The following is a 20,488-nucleotide window of genomic DNA, read 5'->3' as shown; positions in this document are numbered from 1 at the left end:
GGCGAGCGTTTAAGAGAATGTGGGCGAGAGAGAGAGAGAGATGGAGAAAGACAGAGGGTATAGTTTGTCAGATTATCAATAACACCAATAAATGTTGACATAATATCGTGGCCTGAATATTGTTTACAAAGATACTTCTCCATTGGGTATAGATATTCTAACACTAATTCCAATGGTGTGATATTTTTGCAAACAATGTATAGGACGAAATATTTGTGCCAGATGATATTTAGGCCACATGAATAGAACAGAGCGGTAATAGGGCTCGTGAAGTAATATGATGGATGAGTGGAAACTCGTTAATGTAAGACAGGACCTCGGGATGGAGGCATCCTAATAATTTCCTGAGAAGGAAGGATCTCCTATTTGATTGTGAGCTGACATTTGGTATTGAAGAAGCCACCTTACTGAAGTATGTAAGGGGTGGTTGGCATGGACAGAGAGTGCCCTGCAGAGTCTCTAGCTTCTAGTGTATGCTACTGTTATGTTGGCACAAAGGCACAGGATAAAGGGACGGCGACAAAATCTGAAACCTTCACAGTGAACAGGTAATAAAGTCCTTTCACAGCTTTGGAAGTGCTGGTTCCTGAAGGAACAAGGATTGAGGCATAGGGTGGCCCATGGGCCCCATTTGGAGCTTAGACACAATGGAAGACCCTCAAATTTATGGATAAATATTCTTAGTCTGGATTAGATTCCACAGGATGAGTTGCCTTCATTATAATCCTTCGTTAGGAAGTTCAGGCAGCACATTCTCCTTCGTATTCAGCATTTGCTTCAGAAGATTGAAGAGGTTTTTCTATTGCACCAAACTCTAAATTTGACCCTTGAATGAAAGAAGATACATTAGTAGTACAAACTTCAAGCTACAGTTCTGGAAAAACTGGGCACAGGATGGGAGATCCCTAGGGAGAGACCTCAGTTCCTGTTGGGGCTGCAACAAGAAAACATTGAGCAGAAGGTTCCTAGTTCTGGGACTGACACTAGCATAAAAGGATTGTAACAGGATGGCTGTATCCCAGACCACCGAAAGTTGAGGAGTGGCTGAAAGATATGGCTGAACGGATGAATGCTGAGGGATGCCACATGAGAAAGTCACGCAAAGGTGGAAAAACAGAAGATGACATGAGGGCCTGGGCGGCAATGCTCCCTGAGATACTGACTCCTCCAGGTGAGCTACCCCCATAGATTCTGATTTAGAGGAGGCAACAAACAGACAGGGGGTAACTGGCGTAGGGACACCTGTGGCCTAGTGTGCGCGTCTAGATAATGATGTTGTTGAAGACTATCTGCGTCACTACTACTGCCCAATAGTAAACTGTAGTACTGTTTTGGACCATGCATACATTAGGACTGTCCCTTTGCGGGGTGAGGGAGAGATTGGTATTAGTGGTTTTGTATGCAATTGATATATGGTATATTATGCTTAATTGATGTTGGTATTGTAGGATATATGACGTTACAACGCATACTTTTACCACGCATACCATTACAACGAAAGTTTTACAACGCAAAAACTTTTACAACGCATACCATTACCATGCACGATTTTACAACGCATATACCTTTACAACGCATACCATTACAACGTAAGTATTGGTAAGTATATAATAATTTTTTTAATGTAAAATAATTAAAAATATTGTAATATAATTTAATTTAATTTAATTTTATGTAATTAATTTTATTTATAAAAAATACCCCTGTACCCCAAAAACCCCAAACTGACCCTGAACCCTAAAAATACCCCTTTACCCAAAAACTGACCCTGAACCCTAAAAATACCCCTTTACCCAAAAACTGAAAACTGACCCTGAACCCTAAAAATACCCCTTTACCCAAAAACTGAAAACTGTCCCTGAACCCTAAAAATACCCCTTTACCCAAAAACTGAAAACTGACCCTGAACCCTAAAAATACCCCTTTACCCAAAAACTGAAGTGACCCTGAACCCTAAAAATACCCCTTTACCCAAAAACTGAAAACTGTCCCTGAACCCTAAAAATACCCCTTTACCCAAAAACTGAAAACTGACCCTGAACCCTAAAAATACCCCTTTACCCAAAAACTGACCCTGAACCCTAAAAATACCCCTTTACCCAAAAACTGAAAACTGACCCTGAACCCTAAAAATACCCCTTTACCCAAAAACTGAAAACTGTCCCTGAACCCTAAAAATACCCCTTTGCCCAAAAACTGAAAACTGACCCTGAACCCTAAAAATACCCCTTTACCCAAAAACTGAAAACTGTCGCTGAACCCTAAAAATACCCCTTTACCCAAAAACCCAAACATATAACATTTAAAAAATAATTATATACTTACCAATACTTACGTTGTAATGGTATGCGTTGTAATGGTACTGCGTTGTAAAAACATGCGTGGTAACGGTATGCGTTGTAAAAGTTTTTGCGTTGTAAAAGTTTCGTTGTAATGGTACTGCATTGTAAAAATTGCGTGGTAAACGTTGTATACCGTATTGTATTGTGAAAATGTCAATAAAATACTATACTTAAAAACAAAAAAAAACACAACCTAAGTTGTGACATGTCTAGCATTACAGGCATCAGCGTTTTGCAAGACTTGTGCTCTATTGGAATGTATTCGCCTTCTAGCTGCTGAAGGCCCATTGATAGCAATGTCATTAAATATATTGTACATCAACATTGGTAAAGTGAAATGAGAATAGCCATTGACAGTAGAGGATATAGTCACAGGAAGATTGTCCCTCATAACTCCAGCAAGAAATTGCAGTCATTGGCTGCGTCCACTTTTCACTTGCTAAGTCCTTCCTAATGTATAAATCGTTCACCACATGTATCTGTCTCCTAGTGTTGTTTCACCACATTCTCCAAACATATTTCTTCTGGCAGGTGCAGCTCATTCCTGTGCAGGGCAGTGTGGTCAGAACATACCCGGCTGCTCCTGTAGGCCCACCTGTGAGAACCTTGGAACCTGCTGCCCTGATTACAGAAGGTTCTGCATCCAGATTGCACCACAGTCGGGGATCCTCTTAGGAGGCAGAGACATTGTGGTGCTCAATGTGACTTTTGATGTCGCCTCGAACATAACGTGCAGGTAAGTGCACCACTTCTGTTCCATCAAGACCACCAGAAACTGATGGCCATCCAGCTCAGAACAAACTACAGCATTGTTTTTGTAAATTAAGTGTGAGGTGGGTTTTTATTCATAACAGTATTGTGGATTCGACCTTCTAAAACATATTTACATTTTTAAAATGTCTTTGGACCTTAGCTGACAGAATCGACTTAACTATCCTGAGATTCTTCTCTAGTGTTTTCTTTTTGTATTTTGGACGCAATGTATTCATGCGGTGAAATGAAGAACTGCAGGCACCGTAGTGCTGGGAAGATAGGAAAAGTGCTATTTGCATTTCCCATATTCAGGGTTGGACTGGGAGAGTAAATAGGCCTATGGCACCAAAAAGAATTGACCCCACAAGTGAATTATATAGCTAAAAAGGTGGCCTACATTTGCAAATCTGGGCAGTTTTGAAATTGTAAAGAAACGCTTTATAAGTGTTTTGCAAAATTTGGAAGAGACTGCTTGTATTTGAGCTTCCTACAGACAATATTTGCTTTTAAGGAAATTAGCAGTAAAAATCGACACAGCAGACGATAAAAACGGACCCACAAACAGCCAAAAACCAGTCCACACACTGACCATTCAGACCAGCGCTATAGACCAGTCTGACCCTGCCCTTCTTTAGAAAAGTGTACTCAGCAAATGCTGCGTTTTGTGAGAAACATCCTTGCCCTCGGGTTTTTGTTCCTCACTATCCAACCACATAGCAGACTTTTTGCTGCTTCCTCTCTAAAATTCATTCTAATAGTGACACCCCTGATAACACGAGTTCCTGCTACTCCCTCGTACTGCAGATTTAGTTTCCCCCTTCCCACACATCTTTGTTTTTATGTTTTGTTTCTCCCTCCATCCTGAGGTCATATTCCTCTCTCTACGTGACACTAGTTCACCTCGACCAGTGGCACCAATCTCCCTGCCCCCTCTCCACTGTCATTTCATGTCACTGGTACCTTTAACTGCGACCATCAGTACCCCCCCCCCCCACCCCCTCCGGTGTTTTCATATTATGACAATAGTGGGGCAACACAACTACTCTTGATTATCCTTGATAAACAAAAGAGAGTGAAAACGAATGGATCAAAACTGCATTCATAAGTGACCTGGCTACCTGTTGTGTTGTTGCAGTAGGATTGCAACAAAGGATATAGGATTGCCTGTTAGTCCCTCTGAGCAGCTGTCGACACAGTGCATTGAATTCATCCCAGAACATACCCACAGTAATAGAAAGAAAGCGCTGCAGAATTTTATACAAAGTCGATGACATGGATTTGTTTTCTGCGAATATCAAGGTATAGTGGTTTTATTTACTCTTTCTAGATTTGGGGATAATGTTGTTACCAATGGACATGTTGACAAAGATGGCGCTGCGCACTGCATCTCGCCAATGTTGTACGAGACCGGTCGGATCCCGTTTGCGATGTCAGAGGATGGGGGAGTTTCATATCCCTATTCCAGCTCCTGGATTTCAGGTAAATGTTGATTCATTGCTCAAGGCCAACTACAGAACACTACAGCTTTAAATGCTGATGGTGCGCTATATGAATGGACCTTATAGGGGCCACCTGTCTGGTTTGCGTATAGAAATTAAGTTGTCTCTCTCTCTAGGTTGCTGTTAGAAAGGCACAATAAAAAAAGTTAAGTGTTCTCCTCTTTGGTGGCTGACTGTCTGCAATCTTCTCTGGGTTGCTTGGCCATTTTTGTAGGAGTGGAGGGCCCCAGTCTCACTGGCCAGAAATTATACTAGAGTTTGTGTCCAACCTGGCTCGCGGTTGTGAGAAATAAGATAAACATTGTCTGTCTACTTAAGACGGATGTACGGCATTACAACGCGGGCTTTTACACCGCGTGCCGTTACAACGCTGTTTTTACAACGCAAGTCGTTACAACGACTTGCGCTGTAAGGGCTGGATAGTGGAATAGTTTAATTTTCTATTCCAACTCCAGCCCACGTTACAGTAGGGAAGGTGTTGGAATAGAAAATTAACTATTCCCTATCCAATAGCGCCCTCCAGCGCAAGTCGTCATAACGACTTGCGTTGTAAAGGCAGCGTCGTAATAGCAGCGCGGGGTAATGCCCGCGTTGTTAAGGATGTTTCCCCTTAAGACACTTTTCTTTCTTAAATAGTGCAGTACTGTGCATTGAAAGTTTAGAAACTATGTACATTCTATCTACTAAGCAGTTCCATCGAAAAGATTTTTGTGGCCCCGAGAAACACATATTTTTGGGGTCCTGGGAAGCAGATATTTATGGGGCCCCTGTATGAAACAAATTTGAATTTGAATTTTTTTACCCATTTATGCCCACATGATGGAAAACAGTGCAATAATTTATATTATATTTTAAAATTGTCACACAAAAACAGTTGAACTATTTCTTGCCATGATTGCCAAAAATTCTCAAGATGACACTGGCACAGACTTGCTTAACAGGTTTGCGCCATTAGGATCATTTGACTGCTGTGATTGACTGTCCTCTGGAGCCTTACTAGAATGTAATACTTTTCTAATTCAGCATACAATTGGGCCCCGGGACTGATCCTTCCAGGTTCTACTGACTGCAGATTTATTTCTTGGAACATTACTAGGCTGGCAAATTTCATGACCCGGACTGAAAGATCTTTTTAAGACTGTTTGATGTGATATGCCTACAGGGAACGTGGGCCACTTTTAACAGCTTTTTCCTGGAAGGCTGTAAGACCTACTTTGTACCAGCTAGCTCCTCAAGTGGGGTAGAGGCAAGAGGGGTCTAGTTAGCTTTATCTCTCTGGCTGTTTGTAGTATCTTGCAGTGGTGCCTGCAGAGCTCTCCACCCTGCAGACCTTGTGGCTCTCCAGCAAGATGAATAAGTTGCTGATCCTGAATTTTTATAACGCTGTATTCCCCTTTGCCGAAGTTTGTAACACATCTCGGTTGGGTTCTTTTGTGAGAAATTTGTACTTGAGTAAACAAAGTTATACTAACCTTCTGATTGCAGGGGATTGTACCGTACATGAGTGTGGGGACCCGAGACGTGATGGGATTAAAGACATGGGTTGTGCGTGATCATCTGGCCTGCACATTGAACCTACACTGCAGGGTAACATACTCAATGTCATTTCATATTAGCTTGATCTAACCTCAGCCATGAACAAGATGTCCCCAGACAAGGGGGATATCCATCACACCTTTACTGGGAGAGGATGTGAGTCATTTATTGACTTTATTTCTCTACTCCCTTTTTTGCACACATGGACTTTTTCATCCAGGTGAGCAGGTTTAGCGACCGCAACTCAGTGTGTATGTCAACTTGCTGGCCCCGGACCGTACAACATACCAATGTGAAAACCAGGGGGTCAATGACAACGGTGGATGGTGGGAGGAGACTGAAGTGGGTGCAGATTTCCCCAAATCGGGGCCAGACTGGCCGTAGCAGGCACCGGGCGTTTCCCCGGTGGGCTGCTTGGGTGGGAGCAGGTTTGGGGCCACTGGGGGGGCCATTTGTGTTACCAGGGTCGGCAATATCAGCCCCCTGTAACAAAATCGGCCATAACCGGCCCTTGCAAACTGCTCGGAGAGCAGTTTGCCAGGGTCGGTTTCGGTTCCCAGTCCAGCCCTGCCCCATATCTGTTCTGCAAGTCCTTGTTTTCTCATTGTGAGAAGGAGTTCGCAATCTGTATCAATCGGCTGGCCAAGCCTATAGAGATCTTAGAGGCCTTTAGTGTCATATCAGGCACCCTAGCAAGTTTATTAAAGGTCCCGGCGGCACAGCGACCCCCCCTTGGCACCGAGATGGTTCGATCCTGAATGCTCATGTGCCTTCAGGAACCTGACGGTAGCCCTTGGTACCCAACCAATAGATCCCTCTATTGTCAAGGCTTGTCGTAGACTATACAAGGCTGCCCTGTTTAACTGGAAGACTGCACTCTGATGAACAGCTCAAAGTTCTGAAGCATTATAAATAACCTTTTTTGGGCAGATGACGGTGTCAACCTACTGGACGCCCACATAACTGAAGAAGAATTGGTAAAGCATTTTGAGGACATATTTTTGTCCTCTCCCACCCAGAAGGAAGACCTGTGATAGGTGAGGGTACATCTAATGGGGTCTTTACAATGGAGGGCATAGTAGGGTTGAAAAAAAAGGCTCCAGGCCCTGATAGAATACCCCCAGACCATTACATCTTGAACGTGAACATCTGGGTACCAACCCTATCCTTGATTATTAATGCTGCAGCCACTTCAGGATGTCCACCTACACAGGCACCATCCACAATCATACCGTTCTTAAAAAAGGGTGACCATGACAGTACTCACTGTTACAGGCCCATCTCCCTACTTGATTCAGTGGTAAAGGTTTTGGGGCGTATTGTACTCAATAGAGTCTCCAGTTGGCAGGACACCAATAGTATTCTGTTTGATGCCCAATATGGCTTCCGCCAGGGACAATCAAAGGTGGACCAGAGCCTGAATCTTTATATGGTACTCAATAAGAACACCATGGCGTGTCCCGGTACCATCCATCTAGCTTTCATGGGACTGTCTTCAGCGTTTGATCTTGTTAACAGATTTGAAGCTCTGGCAGATCATGTTGTCCTTTGGTGTTAGCCCTGACCTCATCCTCTTTTTGAGGGATCTTCACAGAGATACCAAGGCTTTGGTTCGCTAGTCTAAATAGCATTACCCACCAGTTTTCAATTCAGAGAGGGGTTAGACAGGGGTGTATCCTGGCACCTTTCCTTTTTAATCTGTACATTAATAATTTGGAGCAGACCCTGTTGAAGTTGAAAACTGATTGTCCCCAGGTGGGTTGGTCAAAGCCTGCTCGTACTATTGTATGCAGATGACAGCCAGGCGATTGCAATCTCTGTTGCACTCATTTGTCCACTTTATGGAAGACCTGGATTTGCTGGTCAACAACAACAAATCCTTTGTAATGCAACTAGGTTCTCGTCTTAGCAAATCTTATACATTTGTGGTGGGATCCGCGCTGGTTCCTAAGACTGATGCTATCGCATTTCTGGGGGTAGCGTTTGACGCTACCATGAAATTGTATTAGAAAGGGGATTTTGTTATGGCCAATGCTGCTGTATTCAACTTTGCGTCTAGACTGGGCAACAGACCTATCGGGGCCCTCTTGCAGATTTATAAAGCCAAGTGTATCACCAAGATTGCCTTTGGCAGCGAGATTTGGGGACATATGGAGCACGAGGATCTCCAAAATGTTTTTTTTTTAAGCAATTATAATGTTTACCGCACAGCATCCCCTTCTTTGTCGTCCACGTAGAATTGGGAATGATTTTTCTTAAGCAATTATAATGTTTACCGCACAGCATCCCCTTCTTTGTCGTCCACGTAGAATTGGGAATGATTTTTCTTTCTGACTTGTTGTCTTACCGTCCCCTATCACTTTGGCTGAATCTGTGGTGAATCTGTGGCTCAGATGGGAATTGCCTTAAGTAAGGACATTTTGAGTGATTGACTCTCTCTGGATTATTGTTATCATATCCCCTGGCTCAAGTACGTCAGAGATTGCCTCATGGACTTGGGAAGAGCTGACCTATTTACTAACCCTGAGAAAATGTGTAGAAGAAACCAATGTTGGGTGAAGGAGAATGTTTTTAAAAAGTGGCAGCTGGACAGGAAACAAGTGGATATGAGGAAGCCCAGCGTGTGTCGGTATTCCCTATTGAAAACTGTGCCATCCACGAGCCTTATCTCTTACAGCTTAAAAGTAGCCATGATCAATTTTTAGTGACCAGGTTTCACTTGGACCTTTATCACCATCTCCTAGCCTGCCCATGTGGGGCACACAGGGGCCAGAGTCTTTCATTCACAACCTTTGAAGACCCTCCTAAACTCCAGTGGTTTGTTACACCCACCGAGCCAAGAAGACCCCCCCCCCCCGATAGTTCTTTTACTTTCCACTCCTGCAAAAGTAAAGACCGGCAATACTCCCTTGAAGCTATGCTCACAAAATAGTCCTTTGAACTGCTTCATTCTTGTGACATTTACGTATAGGTCTTGGGGGACAGGTAAGGATCATCAACAACCTGCTTGGTGACCAGTTGGACTGACTCAGGACAAAGTATATATGCTCCAGCGGTTTCCCACGTGCCTTGGAATTCGGCCGGCAGCAATCATCCTCTTTGTGTTTCTCTTGTCCTGATGATGACCTCGAGCTATGATTTTTCTCTACTTGTATTATAAAAAAATAGTTCATGCATAATATTGTTTTCAAAACTTTCCCAAGAAGGCTTTGTTTTACCTTTCTCATGTGTTTCACTTGTGCCATTTACATTTTTCACGAGAATGTGTTCACCTTGCACTTCGTACACAATGTGAAAATCACTGGTGATGCTGCATTATAACCCTTGTTAAGTCTAAGTCTATGCTTTTTTTGTTAATATAACTGAGTGAAAGTAACATGTTGAGACTACTCGTTTGTTTGTAACTAATTTACTGTCTAAATTGTACCCCCTCATTGACTCCCATTGAGACATTGTTGCATGATACTGTACCCATCCAGGTTTCTCCTGTGGTTTCAAATACAGCTTACTTCTCAAGCACAGATAGTGTCTACATTTTGGGATTCAACCTGCCCAACAATGGATGAACGGAATCCTTCAGCTCCATCTATCTACTATCTCTTACAGTTTTGGGGTCTACATACTTGGCATCATTTCCAATAGATGCTTTCTTTCATTTCATAGTTCTTTTATTCATCCAGCACCTCGATAGTTACAAATTTGCATTCAATAACATTTGGTGGGTTCTACAACACCTGGACCCTGCATTGTTCCCCTCCTCTCTAACTCTTCATAATCTCCAGTAACCACTTCTGTGTGGTTGAAGGCCTTCAGTTTTATGACACAGAGAGAAAATCATAATTGTTGACTCTATCTCTTTCCATCCTTGTAGTCCATACTGGAAAAGTGGCTGATTCAGAAAAGAGCCAACTGGTGAATGAGACAAAGTGGCAGTACTACGGCACGCCGGGCACATCCGGGAGTCTGACTATTGACTGGGACGCTGAAGTTATTCAAGCTGCACATGTCAACATTGAAGTTTGGGGCTATGAAGAACATGGTAATCCAGAATCTGTTAACCTATAAGAAATTAACTGTGTAGTCATAAGGGTAACTTTCCATGGGCAACGCCGCTCTCTCTGAATTGATGATCTAAGTATAATGCTCTAATTCATGTATCTCTACTGCTCCTTTGTTCCCTACCCCTTCCCTCCTTCTGGACGTTTCTCCCTTTCCTGTCTTTTATTACAAAGCAGGGATGTGGCAACTTGTTTGCACGAAGATAAATCTAAAAACCCTCTTTTTAGCAGAGATATTTTTACATACTTCAAAGCAAACTAACCACTTTCAGCAAAAATCGCTGAGTGCACTCGATAGGAAGCTGGTGGCTATTTCTTGAGGATTACGCCTGGGTTAAAAGGACAGTCATTTGAATAAAGCAGACACCATCTTTGCATTACTCCTTGATCAAAAGATCCTTCATGAAGGACAGCAAAGATAATCTTGACTGGCTACCACCGAGATTTTCCACGAAGTTCTTGCTTTTGTAACGTTACATTTCCTTCCTGTGAAGACTATCATTGTAATGTTCTAGTAGAATACTTAACCTGCACCAGAAGCTCTCACCCTGTGTTCACTGCCTTTGCTGGAATAACAGTATGCAGAGAATTCTTGGGAGAATAACACAAATGATAACAAGATCAATAGCTGGACAAATCAAACCTAAACTGTTATGTCAAATCCTGAACTTATCTTTCCTGCTAATGAATACTTTGTTATTCCTAAAGTCAAATACGGCTTTGAGAGGTTTGACCATAGAGAAGCATAGGCATGTCTCCCCACTAACAATCCTCTAAAATATTAAGGGCCATATTTAACAAAAGTATTGCAGCGCAGCAAGTTATCTTGCTGCGCAACGCAGCACGGGGAAAGAGCAGGAATGCGCTGTATTTATCACAATACAGCGCATTCCTGCCTTTTATCACTGCTAGTGCACAATGAGCTGCCCGGAGCCAACGCAGGCACAGTTGCACCATGGTGCATGGTTGCCTGCATTGTAAGGACGATTGTTTATGTGCAGGAAATGGCACCTCCCGCACAAAAACAATCTCCTGACATATTTTCCTCTTTCTATGTGTGCTCAGGCGCAGCCCGTGCAGGTAAGAGCGGTGGGGCGGGGTGGGGGTTGGGGAATTGACAGATGATGATGAGGGAAACTTAAGTTTAAAAAAATAAAAACTACCTAGCTTGCACTGAGAGCATCGCCAAGCTGGCGGTGCGGCGAATGCAAGGTAAGTGTTTTTTTTTTTATATAAGTTCCCCTCGTCATGTGTAAAATCGCCCCAACCATGCCCCCCACTCCACCGCTCTTACCTGGACGGGCCACGCTTGTGTGTGCTGCAAATGCACCACACATAAAAAGAGGAAGTAATGAAGGGAAATGTAGATATTTCTCTTTGTTACGCCTCCCCTGGGAAGGCGTAGCATTTTGGCACATTCCCAGGTCTATCAGCAATGGTAAATCGGGAAGAGCTTCAAAATCCATGAATGATGTGTGGGGACTCCCACGCAATGCCCATGGAACGTCTCCCAAGGTCAGAATAACGCAACATAGTGATTTACGCTGCTTTGCATTACTCCATACTTATCAAGCCATCCAGGGCCATGCAAGGGGGCATTATGTGGTTTTATAAATCACATTTCAGTAACTGCATTGCTTTTGCACCATGCAACCAGGTGCAAAAGTGAAGCAAACACCAACAACTTTATCCAGTAGACACTTCCTTGCAAAGAGTTAACTCTTATTATCTCCACATTATTATTCCACTTCATCACGTGTTTAGCAAAAGCCAAACACTCCATATCTCCATGCATCCTCCATGAGCTGTCTCTCCTTCAGGTGAAGACTTGTCATTTCTATGTAAATAGCTGTAGGCTTAGATTCAGAATACAAGCTCCCAGCACTGGCATTCTTACAGGATAAAGGTTTGGCATCCAGTGGAGGCTGACATGGATCGGGGGTGGGGAAGCAGATTGAAAATAATTATATATTAAACTTCACGGCTGCTGTCTCTCCTCCGTCGTCTCTCCTCAGCTTCTCTTCCTGACTCGTACCAGAAGCAGGAAGCACACAGGCTCCCGTAAACCAATCACGACGCTGTCATCACCAGCATAGTTACAAAGAAGGGTAAACCCAAAATAAGTCACTGGGACCTGAGTATAGGACAGTACAATGCTAGATCGGTCCCAGTAAACGAGTATTCAACATAAACACAACATAAAGAACATGAAAGGCATAATAAAATCAAATGAGTCGTATACTTTGAGGTCCAATGTTATTTAATCACATTGAACACTACATTCGCTTTTGTATCCACAATTAAGGCAAAAGACAATAGCAAGAGCAAGTGCCTCACACGGGGAGAAGGAAAAGGAGGGTTGAAGGAGAGGTATTGTGCATTAAGTGAGGGTAAAAGAGGTATATTGAAAAGATTGGGATATGTTCAAATCACATAATTCTTTATATGAATTAAACAGCTTATCCTTAAGCCACACAATTCAAAACAATGTATGAAAATGTGCAGCCATGATTGGAAAAACAATATCACAGTGAGAATTAGCTGTTGATAAAACTGGCATTCAGTAAGTTTGTCGACGTTTTGATCCCTTCGATCCATTCGAGTGAGATGGAGATTGTTTTCAGATCAAGAGATTGAGCACCTGGCGGGCCTCCCTTTTGTCACGAATAATTCCTAAGATTCAACCCACACGGCCCCTATGCAATTCTATGTTCCATATCAGGATCATTGATTGGTTCAACGTCCTTTTGGAAGGGCCAGTTTCTCTCTCAATTCAATATAAGTGCCTGTTTCCCGCTCCCTGTCTTCTGGAGCCTGCGCGCCCAACCACTACAAAACCACCTATAATCAGGGGTGGTCAATGGTGCCCCCTCCCCCCCTTCACAGTACTGAGGAAGACCCCTCCGTAAGGGAATAAGCAACCTACAATTCTTTGGGGGTCAAAACGTCGACAATCTTACTGCCTGCCAGCTTTATCAACAGCAAATTCTCACTTTGATATTGTTTTTCCATGTACATTTTCATACATTGTTTGAATGGTGTGGCTTAAGGATAAGCCATTTTTTTCATATAAAGATTTATGTGATGTGAACATATCCCAATCTTTTCTATATACCTCTTTAACCCTCACTTAATGCACAATACCTCTCGTTCAACCCTCCTATTCCTTCTCCCCGTGAGGGGCACTTGCTCTTGGTATTGTCTTTTGACTTAATCGTGGATACAAAAGCGAATGTAGTGTTCAATGTGATTAAATAACATTGGACCTCAAAGTATACAACGCACTTGATTTTATTATGTCTTTCATGTTCTTTATGTTGTGTTTATGTTGAATAATCGTTTACTGGGACCAATCTAGCATTGTGCTGTCACCAGCATGACAGCAGCCTTGTGATTGGTCTGAGCGCCATGGTTCAGCATTCAGACAGGGATGGGGAACCTGTGCATGTTCTCCACCCAGGCTGTGCAACACAGCCTGGTGAAGAACATGCTAGTTGTGTATGACTGTTTGGCTGGCTCAAATCAGCAGGCCAAACCATCATGAACACTTAAGAGAGTGCTCACCTTGCCTCCCCCTGCTGGCTGTGATGACAGCCATGGTCTGCCCGCCCCAAAACTGGCTTCAGCATGGTGAAATAAAATGATAATAACATTGGGTTATTATCATTTGATTATTCCTTCTTTGCACTCCTGAAAAGCAGTGGGGCGACGCCTCTCCACCTTAGCAGAGGAGGAGCCGCCGCTGTTGGTATCACTGTCAATATCTAAAATGAATCTTCTAGGTAAAGGGTTTACTACACTGCAGTTTAGCATTAGAATGCAATAGCCATAAATCTAATAGGCTGTTAGTCATAACTCCATATGCCCATCTTATGTCCTTCCCATGAGAGTTCCAATCATATTTATAGATGATCCTAAACCTCTACCCGGCCCGCTTACACTAGAGGTAAAAGCATCCCTCTCCATCTTCCTGCTCACCCAGTCATTCATCAATGGTTATAACATTAGCAAACCCCTTGAGCTCAGCAGTTAGGGTATCGGGAACCAGTCCAGTAGCATTCCATTTCGAAAGATAGTATTCAGTATGTTTCTCTACAAGTCTTGTAAAACCATTCTATATTAAATATGAACATCTATGATGTATCCATGCTGTGGTCTTCCAATCCTAAAATTAAAACGTGTTCCACTCAAGACCCCCAAGATGTTTGGTCTTGAGAGGGAATATCGTGGCACTATGGACCAATCCCTATGTGATTCTAATCGTATAATTCCATGTGTTGTGTCTGTAAAAATCCGACCCGGCTGCAAATGTAAAAAGCTGTGCATTCAGGGTCTGTCTATATAGCCCTCTTTTACTAGCCCTCTCTTACTGCAAATTGAGGAATTATCCTAAATTATCCCATGGGTTCCCAGGCTTGAATCTGAAGACATTTGCCACATGGTTTTGATTTTTATGCATCCACTCTTCAGTCTTCCATAACAGCATTTTCCTTTCCAACTTTGAGCAAACTCAATAAAAAGGATGGGAAAGCACGCAGGGAGTGGTTGTCACATCATACATCAAATGTTATGTTATGTTAATCAATCTTATTTATGTATTTATTTATAAAGCACCAGAATTGACCCCCAAAGGGGTATCTCTGCGCTATAGACGGGACGCCAGAGGGGAAAACCTAACAGCTAGGGAACAGAGGTAAACAGAAAGGTCTTAAGCTGTTTCCTGAAAAGAAGATGTTCTGTGCATTGTCTTAGCTGTACCGGAAGCTTATTCCAGTGGCAAGGTCTCAGATAGGATAGGGCCTTCCCACCTTGTCTGGCTCGTTTGATTCTATTTACTATGAGAAGATGTTTAGATTCTGAGCGGAGAAGCCGCCGCAGAATGTAAGGAAAACATTTCTATGCCAAGTAACTGGGGCCAGTGTTGAACAAGGACTTGTGGATGGTACAGTAAACCTTAAACTGTACACGTTTCCGTATTGGAAGCCAGTGGAGCTGAGAGAGCAGGGGCTGAGAGGCCGTCCTTGGTGGTGCATACAGGATCAGACGAGCCGCTATATTCTGGACAACCTGTAGACGGTAATGGCTGCCTCGTTGGCTGACAACAGGAGACTATTACAATAATCCAGGCGACTTAATATAAGCGCCTGGGTTAGCATCTTTCTAGATGAGTCAGGGAACAAAGGAAGAATAGGACATAAAAGACCCAACACATGGAAACACGAACCGGCTGTCTGAGCAGCATGCTCTTTCATAGTGAGGGTCTGTTCAATGCGAACACCTAAGTTTTTCACGCAGATTTTTGGAATGGGCGGGGGTGCCTAGATCTGAAGGCCACCAGTCGGGGGTCCCCAATAATTGAGCTTCCCCAAAAAGCATTATTTCCGTCTTCCCCACATTGCACTGAAGAAAGTTACTCCTCATCCACTGAGAAATGTTTCTCATTCCCCGGGAGAAGGGGGCCTGCACCGATGGAGTAAACTTTGTGAATGGAAAAAGCAGTTGGGTATCGTCTGCATAGGAAACAGGGGTGAACCCACTGTTCCTCAGCAGATTGGCCAAGGGAGCCACATAGATGTTAAACAGAGTCGGACTCAAACAAGAGCCCTGTGGAACTCACTTGGACAATTCTGTTGTAGATGAACGATATGAACTAAGGTTAACCTCCAGGGAGCGAGAGTAAAGAAAACTCGTCAACCACTTGAGGGCCAAATCTCTAAGTCCGACCTCCTCCAATCTCCTGAGCTTGTTGATAGAATTAATGCCTGTAGGCATCTTGGCGCTAGCTGAGCTGCAGAGAAGGAACCGGAAAGCTAAATGGTAGAGAACAGCCAAGTTTTCAGAGATTTCCTAAATGCCAAGAGGTTTGGCAGAGCTTTGATAAAGAGAAGGAGGTTGTTCCACAGCCTCTGCCACTCCAGGTAGCCCGCTGAAAACTGGGCACCACCACCTGTTTCGCGGATGCCGAATGCAGAGATTTGGCAGGCGCAAACCAGGGCTGTTTTTTAGAAAGTGGGCTGCTTGGTCATGTAAGGCTTTGTCTATATATATAAAAACGAATATATGTCTGTCTATCTGTCTGTCTCTTTGTCCTTTATGCATTACTACACCATTCCTCCGATCGCCATGAAACTTTGGGAAGTTGTTGAGTGCACTCCCGCGAAGGTTTCTGGCATAGATTTGTTTTAAATATCGGCCCCCCAGGGCCCTCATAATCTTTCGAATACTGATGTGCGCACCAGACGGAAAAACAAAAAATTGTGTATCCACAAGCACTCAAATAAATAAATAGAATTAAAACAGCATTCATCCAATCGCCAGGAAACTTTGGGAAGTTGTTGAGTACACTCCCGCGAAGGGTTGTGGCATAACATTTTTTTAAATATCCGCCCCCCAGGGCCCTCGTAATCTTTCAAATACTGATGTGCGCACAAGACGGAAAAACAAAAAATCGTGTATCCACCAGCACTCGAATAAATAAATAGAATTAAACGACACTTTGAAATGTTTTCCATATTAAAATGAAAAAGTTTCAATAAACATGACACAATGTAAATTGAATGTTATCATAACGAGTTTCCTTGAATTTCCTTTCTTCGGAGATCGCAGCAACACGCGGCGGGTAGGCTAGTATATAATACAGAGTGCCTTAAACCGCACTCCCTACCTGATGGGAAGCCAGTGAAGCTTTTCGAGGGATTTGGAAACAAATTGATACTTAGCGATTTTTAAGAGCAACTATGCTGCCGCGTTTTGAAGAGTACAGAAAAACAATGGTCCTAGACTGTTGTAGTTTAAGTTCAAAACAGTATCATTGAATGAGTATAATTATTTAGGCACATAAGGTCATAAGCACACAAAGAAATAGCAAGGCCACTGACAAAAGACCGATAACTTAAATTTATTCAGTCACACATTAAGTTATTTCAAAGGAACACACTTGAGTTATTTTTCAAAAATTATGTACAATGCTATATCCATACGGTTATCATTATGGAAAAGGAGGTGCGTGAAAGTTTAGTGCTCATGTGAAAAAATAGAAAAGGAAAAGAAGAAGCAATTGTTCTTACATTAGAAAATTCAAATATTTAAGACAATAGGGATCCGGCATAGGTTGAAATGCTCTCCATTTACGTATTCAGGCTTATCCCTACAAGCACAGTTGTGTACAGTACATTTGTTAAACTGTTCTTCCTCACAGTGTAACTGTGAGTCAGGTGTAGGGGGCAGATGTAGGGTGTAGGCCTATTCAGGGGCGTCGACGTTTCAACCCTACTGCGTGAGGGTGAGTGCAGTCCTCAGCAGCAGGTCTTCCTCAGGACGGGGGTAAAAGGTATCTGAAAATAACCGGGATGTTTCAAATGAAGTGGCCAGATAGGGCAATTCTGTCAGTGTAAGTGCCTAGGTAAAGTTATTGTGCCTCAACATATATAATTAATTTAAAGTGGGGTCAACAATGTTATAAGTCTGGTGAGTAACAAAGGCTTTAGCTTCAAGATACAGTGAATAGTCAATCCTGTAGATCCATCAGGAAATGGGAACGTTTCCCAGCACTAAAAACAAACATACAGAAATGACATTAAGACAATGTGGAGAAACGCATGGAATTGCGTTTGGGGCACCCGTAAAAGGTTAACAGACTCACCCACTGTGTGGAGGAGAGGCGTGGGGGCGTCTAGGGGCATAAAACAAGTGCTTCGTTAATCTGTTGGAAAAGAAGCCAATAATCAATCACGCTGAGCGTGACAACAAAGGCTACAAGCCTCGGATTACTGGTGAGAGGGGCGTACCTAGAGGTAAATAAAATACCTGTTACGGTGAAAGTTAGTCTGGAGCTCGTTAGATCCTGACAACGCGCCGCATCAGTCGGTCCCGCCGAGTGAGAGAACGATCGGCGGTTACAACCGCATTTAAATACAGGCGTGCAATTCGAAAAAAAAAAGAAAAAAGCTCAGGCAATGGCGTAATGCGCTTGGAGGAGTTACAGTGTGGAAAGACTAGATGGCAAATGTAATGTAGATAAGACGAATGCTAAAAACGTAGTTAATGTGAGCAGGTAAAAATGTAATGTTATGGAAGGTTGAAGTTAGGCGGGGTATAATTGAATAAGTCACGAGCGTTGTGAAAGGATTCTAGCCCATTATGTGAATTGCCAAATAATACTTCCAATGTAATCCCTGTATGGCGGATAGTCACCCAATGAGCTTATTAACTGGTATACTCCACTCGTGGCCCTTAGGCAATATCAATAGGGAAAAACAATAATTACAAAACGAAGTGCAGTTTTTTCAGTTCCGAATAAGAAAAAACGATGTTAACAATACGAAGTGCAATTAAAATAAAAGAAGAAAAAACACAACATTTACAAAGCGAAGTACAACGCAATATGCAACCAAAACACAAGTGAAAGTACAAAAACAGTCCTGCTATGTAATAACGGAGAACACATGCAGAAGTCTCAAGTTATATCATAAGGCTGGGAAACATGTTCACATCCTGCCTATCAGGTTATACAGCGTACGTGAAACAGAAAGGGAGGCAAAGGGAGCGATTCCCACGATGGCACCTGGGATTTATAAATTATGTGGCCATCATAGAGATAGTGCCACCCCTGTTCCATCATGAAGCTCCCAGGCAAAACAAGGGTGTTAGATAAACAGCTCAACTAGCCATTATTGAGGGTGCCTATCCGTCTCGAGATGTGCTCATGTTCATTGAGACCCCTGTTAACGTGTCAAAAATGTGGATCCATTTGCATTCGCGGACATTCATTATGTTGGCAAAGTTCTCACCGCGTGGATTGGCCTATACTTTCTCTATGACCCACCACCTAAGACTCTCAGCCGAGTATCCGAAGGTAGTAAAGTGGTCCACCAAAGGGGCGCCTTGTGTGACGCATTATGAAGAGTCTCAAGTTTATTTATAACATGTTGATGGGCGTTCAGATAGAGCCGATTACAGTAGTTGACCTTCGAAAGTACCCACAAAGTCACTACAGTTTTCTGTATGGTAGCTGGAAAGAATGGTAAGATCTTCTTCATAAGCTGGAGGGTGTAGAAAGCGGCAGATGTGAGCGTATTTATCTGATCGGGATAGGACAGTTTGTCATTTATAAGGATTCCAAGAATTTTAATCCGCCCTCACAGGTGTGTGAAGGGGCCTAGATCAGAGGGCCACCAGGCATTAGACCAGAAAGGTGGCAGTGTACCAAAAATAAGAACCTTTGTCTTATTTAAATTCAGTTTCAGACAATTCAAGGACATCCAAGAACTGGCTGCCTGCACACATTACTGGAAATTGGATGGAGTCCCCGACTCATCTGAATCGAACGCCATGACTATATGGGTGTTGTTTAGATGGGATGTCAGGGCAAAGCCTAAAGATTTTAATAGCTTTGCCAGAGGAGTAACATAAATGTTAAATAGTGTGGGACTAAGTGAGGACCTCCGAGGGACCTCGCAAGGTAAAGAGTCGGTATCGGAAACAAATTTGCCAGATTGAACAGACTGAAATAGACAGACAATTCTCCTCCTTTTGTGAGATAAGCATATCAAACCAATTTCTGCTTCTGCAAACACTAATCTGCTATAACTATGGCATATAGATTTACATCCTACTCTTGGACCTTAGGGATCACCCGCCCACTAAGGACCAGCCTTGAGGCATCTTGTGGCCTGGAATCGCATAACAAGGTTATATCCGCCTGCGGAACTAGGAGCTGTTAGGCTTCAGCAGTGTGAGACAGGGGCCGGCAATAGGCCCAGACATAAAAAAAGAAAGAAAAAAGGGGCCCCATTGGTGAATGGTGGTAGCTCAGAAGGACCTTGAGTGGACCTTGGACCTTGAGTTGAGCAAGAAAACGTTTCTAGGTGCTGCTAGCATGATTTTTAGATTTTAACCCCTTCGGCGCTCATGACGAGCTGAGCTCGTCATGAGTTGTGCCGCTCGCACGCTGATGACGAGCTCAGCTCGTCATGTAACGTGGCTTTTTGAAAAAAGCCGCGTAGCGCATAAATAGCCGCCACACGCATGCGGTTAAAAGTAATTACTCCTGACGACACAACTCATGTTGCAGCTGCACATCCCCCAAAATTGACGTGCGTGAGATGGTTGTCACTGTTGCGTGCTCAGCCGCTGCATTCCATGGAAGTGGTGGCTGCTGGCTGCGATGTAACAGAGCAGGATGGGTGTTGGCAAAACTTGCCCAAATGGCAAAAAAAACTTTCTTTGGGATAAAAAAGAAACAGCCCACATGATCGCTTCTTAGGGTGGCCTATCTGGTGGCACCAGAGTGCCTAAAAGG

At 43.2% G+C, this 20,488-nt stretch overlaps 1 protein-coding gene across 2 annotated transcripts in view; it reads left to right on the top strand.

Moving 5' to 3' along the window:
- The window catches only part of SUSD2 (sushi domain containing 2), a 900,046-nt gene that overhangs the window by 336,404 nt on the left and 543,154 nt on the right, over positions 1-20,488 (top strand). For both annotated transcript variants that reach the window (XM_078667086.1, XM_078667085.1), the window contains exons 14-16: positions 2,874-3,078; positions 4,423-4,574; positions 10,002-10,169. In XM_078667086.1, coding sequence (XP_078523212.1) covers positions 2,874-3,078; positions 4,423-4,574; positions 10,002-10,169 — 525 coding nt within the window. The remainder of the gene's footprint in view (positions 1-2,873; positions 3,079-4,422; positions 4,575-10,001; positions 10,170-20,488) is intronic.

This window comes from Lissotriton helveticus, chromosome 11 (genome assembly GCF_964261635.1).
Source record: "Lissotriton helveticus chromosome 11, aLisHel1.1, whole genome shotgun sequence".
Taxonomy (NCBI): Eukaryota; Metazoa; Chordata; class Amphibia; order Caudata; family Salamandridae; genus Lissotriton; species Lissotriton helveticus.
Note: the sequence above shows the minus strand (reverse complement) of the source record. Positions and strands in the feature narration are given on the sequence as shown.